Source organism: Sardina pilchardus, chromosome 20 (genome assembly GCF_963854185.1).
Source record: "Sardina pilchardus chromosome 20, fSarPil1.1, whole genome shotgun sequence".
Taxonomy (NCBI): domain Eukaryota; kingdom Metazoa; phylum Chordata; class Actinopteri; order Clupeiformes; family Clupeidae; genus Sardina; species Sardina pilchardus.
In genome coordinates, this window is record NC_085013.1 from 27,600,868 (window position 1) to 27,609,015 (window position 8,148).

At 48.2% G+C, this 8,148-nt stretch overlaps 1 protein-coding gene across 2 annotated transcripts in view; it reads left to right on the top strand.

The window, feature by feature from the left end:
- Positions 1 to 7,912, top strand: part of eif2ak3 (eukaryotic translation initiation factor 2-alpha kinase 3) — a 35,068-nt gene extending 27,156 nt beyond the window's left edge. For both annotated transcript variants that reach the window (XM_062522160.1, XM_062522161.1), the window contains exons 13-18: positions 2,033 to 2,657; positions 3,287 to 3,451; positions 4,091 to 4,264; positions 4,756 to 4,857; positions 4,982 to 5,044; positions 5,481 to 7,912. In XM_062522160.1, coding sequence (XP_062378144.1) covers positions 2,033 to 2,657; positions 3,287 to 3,451; positions 4,091 to 4,264; positions 4,756 to 4,857; positions 4,982 to 5,044; positions 5,481 to 5,654 — 1,303 coding nt within the window. In that variant the 3' untranslated portion in view covers positions 5,655 to 7,912. The remainder of the gene's footprint in view (positions 1 to 2,032; positions 2,658 to 3,286; positions 3,452 to 4,090; positions 4,265 to 4,755; positions 4,858 to 4,981; positions 5,045 to 5,480) is intronic.
- The last annotated feature ends 236 nt before the right edge of the window (positions 7,913 to 8,148 follow it).

Here is an 8,148-nt window from a genome sequence, read left to right on the forward strand (position 1 = left end):
GTGTGTGCGTGTGTGCGTGTGTGCGTGTGTGCGTGTGTGCGTGTGTGCGTGTGTGTAGAGACACCTGTGTATCTCTCCCGTCGCTCCCAGAGGGTGCACTCACATTTCTGTCGGAGGCTTGTTGTGACAAAGGTGTAGCGCTGGGTATATACGCTCCCTTTTTTTTTTTAAACAGCTCCAGTGTCCCAGTGGGGCCTTTTCTGCCGAGCCTTTAGGAAGGCTACAATTATGACAGATACAGCTGCAGCTGATGTGGGTGGGTGGGGGTGCAGGCTTTGTTATTAGTGACAGGACTGGAGGAGAGACCGGAGAGGTGCTTCCAGATAGCAGTCTGGCTGTGGGGTTGAGAAGGGAGGTGGGGAGTAGGGAGTGGTGGTGGTGGTGGTGGTGAGGGAGATTGGAGAGGTGGACAGGTTGCCTTCCTTTCATGTTCACCCCCTCCACACACATACACACACACACACACACCACCCCTCGCCCCCGTCCTCCCCCCGGAGAGCTGAGAGCCAAGGCTCCACCTGCATCAACAGAGCCATCTGCTCCCATGTTTCAGGCAGTTAAGGAGCCAGCCACTCAGACCAAACCACCTGCACCACAGCACAGCACAGCAGAGCAGAGTAGCGTGCAACACACACACACACACACACACACACACACACACACACACACACACACACACACACACACACACACACACACAGACACACACACAGACAGTCACCAGGGGCTTATCCTAGTCTTAATGTTGAGATTTCCACTTTCCACCCATTTAGGTTTTTTGGGGGGGTGAGTAGGAGGGAGGGGGTGGGGTGCGGTGGGGTGGGGGTGGGGCTGGTTTTCATTACACGTAATAACCAAACTGCTGACTGATCCAGAGTTGCCATTCTGTGGCCATTCTGGACGACAAGCAGCAGATAATGCGGGATGATGCTGGGTATTTGTTTGGCTTGGAGGGGGAACGGCGGTCGTGAGCTACCCGCTTTATGAGGAGGGATCTTCTGCCGAGCCCAGAGGCCCTGTCCCCATCTCCACCAGCCGAGCCCCGGTCCCCCTCCGCCCCGAGATTTAGTGCCCTAATGGGCCCTCCACGCTCCCAGTCTTCATAAAACCCCTCATAAAAGCCCGTTCTGGAGGCCATGAATCTGTCGGCCGTGTACGACCTTCAGTGTGGGAAGCCGCGGACCTGGGGCGGTCTTTGTCATTTTTAGGGCCTATTCATTCTCCATCCGCTGTCGCCGTAATCACCGGCGGCCGTATAAAACAGTATTGGCTGGGCCACCGCGAGGTGATAATCTTTTGTAGACGACTATCAAATGAGCCATCAAGCGTCGTAGGCTGGGGGGCCCCCCGCGATGAACTTCTTACTCTTGAACTTGTCACATGAGTCACATGCTGCGCGTGTGTTGTTCTACAACGCCCTACGACGTATTAATGTCTCTGCAAGAATGGAAAAGTCACAGCCAGTTTGTGAATGTTAATTAAAAAAAGAGTCATTGCAGTTCTTTTCTCTCATGGGGCCATGTATCTGGCGTTAGTCAAAGCATATCTTGTTCCTTTCGCTACTTTGGTAATTCGTTGGCCAGCAGCTGCAGTTCCAGTTGTCCAACACAATCACCATGCTAGTGAACTGCTGTGAACCACAATGACGATATTTACCCAGTTTGGGTCATGCTGTGATGACACATGCACTCCTGATGTTAATCCCAATCCCTGATATTAAACACACTGTACTGGCTGACAAATGCTTCTGTTGTTTTATCTAAATCATTATAAGCAATACAATATCCTCTCTCTCTCTCTCTCTCTCTCTCTCACTCTCTCTCTCTCCCTCTCTCTCTCTCTCTCTCTCTCTCTCTCTCTCTCTCTCTCTCTCTCTCTCTCTCTCTCTCTCTCTCTCTCTCTCTCTCTCTCTCTCTCTCTCTCCCTCCCTCCCTCTCTCTCTCTCTCCCTCCCTCTCCCCCTCCCTCCCTCTCTTCTCTCTCTCTCTCCCTCTCTCTCTCTCTCTCTCTCTCTCTCTCTCTCCCTTTCTCAGTGTTGCCGACTGGCCGCTGAGTTCCCCGGAGCACCTGGAGCCGGTGTCGGTGAAGGTTCCGGTGTGGAACTCGGAGCGCTCCGACCCGCTGTGCGTGTGCGTGTGCGGCCCGGACGGCGACGCCATCGTCAGCAGCGGCGGCGGCGGCAGCAGCCTGCGCACGTCCGAGCGGCAGGCGCGCGACAGCCTCATGTCCGAGCACGAGAACGAGAACACACACACGCACACGCACACGCACACGCAGGACGCGGACGCCGACGAGGGCTCGGACTCGCCGCACTCGTTCGAGCTCTGCCCGCCGCGCTCCGTCGCCATCCCGTGCGGCCTCGGGGCCAGCGCCGGCGACTGCACCTCCTCGTCCTTCGACATCGTCTTCGAGGACTCGGGCTGCCACGACAACCGCGAGGAGGAGGAGGAGGACGAGGAGGAGGAGGAGGAGGAGGAACACAACGCCGTCAGCGCGCCGGCCGACTCCACCACCACCACGCCCCACGACAAGGCCGCGTCGTCCGGCCAGCACACGCCCAGCTGCCCAGCGTCCACCTCGCCCCCCCGGCCCTCCTCACTGGCCCTCGGACCCGCCACACCCCCCACCGCCGCCTGCCGGCCCCTGGCCACCCCCAAGGTGAGCCCCCCACTGACCACCACAGATCACCCTTCAGGGCCACATTTCATTGATTTGATTGATTGATTGATTGATTGAAACTTAATTAAACCTTTACAGGAAATGTTACAGCAACTACAGCAACTACGCATTATCAGAGCACTACAACACACATACATACATACACACACATACACACACACACACACACACACACACACACACACACACACACACACACACACACACACAGTGTCCCTAGTCCCTTGGTGTCATTCTATGGATACTGTCTCGTGTTACCTCTGTGACCAGAGTTGTAATATTCCAGGTTCAGAAAATAAACGTCCTTCCATGTATTGGTTCTAGGATTCCACTAATTAGCTAATCTACCTGGCTGAGGAGTTATGCTAATTATAATCAGCTTGGTTTAGTGAATGGTTGGAACAAATACAAATACAAATACACTGAAGCCAGACTTTTATACCTCTGTCTGTGACCCCTGCCATCCTGAGTGCTGAACTCTTCTGTCTGTCTCTCTCTGTGTGTGTGTCTGTGTGTGTGTGTGTGTGTGTGTGTGTGTGTGTGTGTGTGTCTGTGTGCGTGTACATGTCTGTGTGTGTGTACATGTGTGTGTGTCTGTGTGTGTGCAGGTCTACCTGTACATCCAGATGCAGCTGTGCCGCAAGGAGAACCTGAAGGACTGGATGGGCCAGCGGGGGGCGCCAGAGCTGCGCGAGTGCCTCAACATCTTCCTGCAGATCGCCGAGGCCGTCGAGTTCCTGCACAGCAAGGGCCTCATGCACCGAGACCTGAAGGTAACACACACACACACACACACACACACACACACACACACACACACACTCATACTCACACTCAGTCATGATATACGTACAGAATCACATGCACACACAGTTAAATATGTACCGAGGCATTTGCAAACAAAGATTTGCAAGAAAATGCCCCTGCAGACTGATGTTCAAACAAGAAAAGCACACAAGCATTAACAGACTCCATGACTACAACTTCCACTGGTTATATGCATTAGGTGTATTGATGAGTTAGTAAGTGTCCAAGTCTTTTTAGTGACCGTCAGCATCTGTTAATAATCTCTTGTGATTGTATTACAATTATTGAAGACGTCCAGTTTGAGAGCAGAGAGAAGCCTGATGAGCTAACGCCAGAGACGGTTTATAAAGCGAGACGATTCATATGAGGGTAAATTCTGGTTTCATTGTGACGCAACTGCCACTCCCATTTAGGAGGCAAACGGAGGTATTTATATGGGAGAAATAATTCTACACCTTTCTAAACCGATTATTTCGTCACTGAACACGCCCCTTTAGGAGGCAGGAAGTGCTGCTATTTTGTTCCATTGAAAAACCCCTTTATGATTCATCTTAGTAACTATACGATCTTTGCTAACGCTGTCCCTCTGTCCCTCGGTCCCTCAGCCGTCCAACATCTTCTTCACCATGGACGACGTGGTGAAGGTGGGCGACTTCGGGCTGGTGACGGCCATGGACCAGGAGGAGGACGACCAGGAGGAGATGACCCTCACGCCCATGCCAATCTACGCCCGCCACACGGGCCAAGTGGGCACCAAGCTCTACATGAGCCCCGAACAGGTAAGCAGCGACCAGGTGCCCACTCAGATGTGGCTTCGCTTTTTTTTTTTTTTTTTTTTTAAAGACCACCTGTGTTTGTTCCATAGCCTGGCTATCACCAGTCTGGTTTTCTCAAAAAAAGAATTGGTTTGAGAATGCTTGGTTCAATTCCGATTTCCCTTGGCAATTGGAAGTGGACCAAGCATTCTCAAACCAGCAGTAAAATTGAACTTAAATTGGTACATTGCAATCCTAATGAATCTGGATTGGTTTTGGAAGTCAATGCAAATTGAAGAATCGCCAGGTGGATCTGTAGAGCAAGGTTACGATTTAGATTAAGATTTGTTTGGGTTCTCCAGGCTCTTAGTTTCACTTAGTTTCAAACTAAATGTAGCTTTTGAACTTTGAATTAGATTTCAATTGGCGCTATTGTAGCCACTGTTTTGTGTTTGTGATTTCTTTTGTCTCTGAATCGTCCATTGTTCTCTCTGTTGGCTTCTCTCTCCCTCTAGTTATCAGGGAACTCATACTCTCATAAGGTGGATATTTACTCTCTGGGCCTGATCCTGTTTGAGCTCCTTTGTCCGTTCCGCACACAGATGGAAAGAGTCCGGGTAAGAGAGAGAGAGAGAGAGAGACACACACACACACACACAAACTCACAAACATCAAAGGCTATTGTTTCACACACACACTCACACTCACACTCACAGTGACTGTTTTATTATTCTTCCACAGACTCTGACTGACGTGAGAGCTCTTCAGTTTCCTGCCTCTTTCACCAAGAACAATGTCCAAGAGGTGAGTGTGCTACTTGTTTTGGTTCTTTTGCCTGAGCAGTCAAGTCTATGCATGCATCTGTGTTTGCCGCCCTCTACTGATGAAGGTGGAGAACTGTTCAACTGCTTTATGAGTAGCCTATAGACGGCTAATCCACTTTCAAGTGATTATTCTTAGAACTCCTCATTTAGAATAGCTGGCCTGAGTAGTACGTAAGCAGCCATATTAGAATATCTGGATGGTTTAAAAGCTGAAAACAACACATAACAAGTACTCGTAACTAAATGTGATACAAGGAATAATTTATATTTTTGGGATTAAAGCATTTCATATAGTCCCTGTACGAATTAAACTTGATAAACTAAAGCTCTTTATGCTATTTGCATAAATGTTGATAGTGTTTGAATGTGACTGATCATCGTGCGTGTGTGTGTGTGTGTGTGTGTGTGTGTTGCAGGCGGACATGGTGCGTTCCATGCTGTCGCCCAACCCTGCAGAGCGTCCAGAAGCGTCCGACATCACCGACGCGCCGCTCCTCAACGAGTTTGAGCTGCCCTGCAGAATCCGCCAGCGCTCGCGAACCTACAGCGCATCTTCTGCTGGAAGACCCTCTCGCTCCTCACACACATAAACAAACAAACAAACAAACAAACAAACAAACATTCAAACAAACAAACATTCAAACAGACAGACAGACAGACAAACAAATACACAAAAACACACACACACCATCTGAAAAATATACACATTCACATTTTTCACATTTCAGTTGCCCTCCAGGATTTGACTACACTAAGAGACACAACATTCCATATGAAGGAATATGGACTTGTATATCACACACACACACACACACACACACACACACACACACACACACACACACATAAAAGCACTGCCCTGGAGGCTGTGCTCTTTTGACCACATTACACTTACACACAACAACTTATGGATAACCAATACACACACAAACACACACACACACACACACACACACACACACACACACAATCATGCAGACAGACTGCCTTTGATTGCTGCAGTCCACTTCTCCACCTCAGAGTGGGAGCTGTGATATCAGTCTTTTTATCTGCCTGCATGAGGAAGTCGGACGCATCTCTCTCTCTCTCTCTCTCTCTCTCTCTCTCTCCCTCTCTCTCTCTCCTCTCTGAACTGTTTCTCTTTTTTTTGGACACGGGACCTCTTTTTCTCTTCAGAGTGTAAATAAGTCAAGACGACAATGCGCACACACACAAAGGCGCACACGCGTGTGCGCACAGACACGCGCACACACACACACACTCGCACGCAGACTTATACACGCTTAACACGGAAGATGCAGCCTCCTTGTGCGGAGGTATGAATGGCCTTGGAACAGTAGCTTGGAGACATAATGGGCGAAGCTTGAAAACAGAGACTTTCAGCAAAGACCTCTCACAGCCATCCTAACCAATGAGGACCTCTCTTACCTTTGACCTTGGTTGGGCTGTGGGATGTGTGTGTGTGTGTGTGTGTGTGTGTGTGTGTGTGTGTGTACGAACGGTGTGTTCACCAAACGGAGCGTGTCGGCAGACTGCCAACACCATGACGTTCAAAGTATGTGAGTGTATGTTTAGCTTTTAATTCGGAGTGTAGGCATTATCGAAGTGGAGGCATCGTCATTGGTGGGGGGGAGATGATTTTTGATGCCTTCAAACAAGTGTATTCAAGGGATCGCTGTGTGTGTGTGTGTGTTTGTGTGTGTGAATGAGCGTACGAATGAGTGTACGTATGTGTATGAATGTGTACACCTGTGTGTTTGTGTGTGTGTGTATCTGTGCGGCTTGGTCTGCACATGTGTGTGTGTGTGCTCGCTTGTGTGTGATGTTGCAATGGCATTACTTTGGATCAGGACCGAAGATCACATCAGCTACCAAATATCGAAGCTGCCCTTAAATTGTGAATTACATAAGTAATTACTGTAAGTTTCTCTTTTTTTCTAATACGGTCTTTCATGAAGGAGATCTAACTTGTAGATTTTTGTATATTGCGGAAAACTTATTTTCCTTAAACTGATTTCTATCAAAGGTTTGGGTGCTCTGATGACCAGAAGTGAGAGGCTTTTTCTCGGACGAATGCTTGAAAATCAGGACAGACTGTGTGTTACTCAGATATGTCACTAATTTCATGTGTGTGCATGGGCTGTGTGTGTGTAGGTTTACATACATACTACCAGCTGTGACTTGGTGCCATGTAGCCCTGTCAGCTTTGGTATCCACTTGGCCACAGTATAATTGGTAAACACACTTAAAACAAACACTCTTTGAACCGTCTGTAGTACTCACTGGACAAAGTCCTCACACGCTCGTGGCTACCAACTATAACAGAGTATCCAACAACAACAAGAAGAAAATCACAGTATATCATAGTGTCTCAAGATCTTTATGTACTACTTCCACTCGACTGACAGTTACATTTACTGAATCTGTTCATATCTTTCCAAACAAACACCGTTCAGGTTGGTTTTGCCTTGTTTTGCCAGAGATGAGTTCCGTATTGAGAAAGATGAAGTTCAAAACTCATTTTGACTGGTGTCTATCCTCTTTCCAAATCAAACCGTGACAAAGTGCTGTCCTTCAATACCGGTAACTCCTCTCAAACCATACGATTGTGCCCATGGGCTCCGTTCTCTCTCTCTCTTTCTCTCTCTCTCTCTCTCTCTCTGGCTATCTACCTTGTAAATATGTTTATTTGTTTCTATTTATGTTCATTGCAGAAGTCAATCCTGTGGGGTTGGTGGTTTATAAATATTAAACAAAAAATTATATGAAAATGTGTTTCAGACGCTGGAGCGCATTGAAATATTGTGACTTCTTATAAGTCAGGATTTATTAAAAACATTCTATGACATTTGTACAACCTTGTGACGTGTTTTTCTTTATTCAAGATTTCCAAAACTCATAAAGCTCACCTTCACCAGCTTTCAGACTAGGACTGACTTAGGAGTGACTTAGCCAGCTTTACAGCAAGATCCATCCATGACACTCCGTACTGATGATCGGGGAGGGGGGACATTTTATTTTATCCAGACAGCTTTACGGTTGCAAGTCACACAGAGTTTACCACACTGTGTACACATCTCAGTT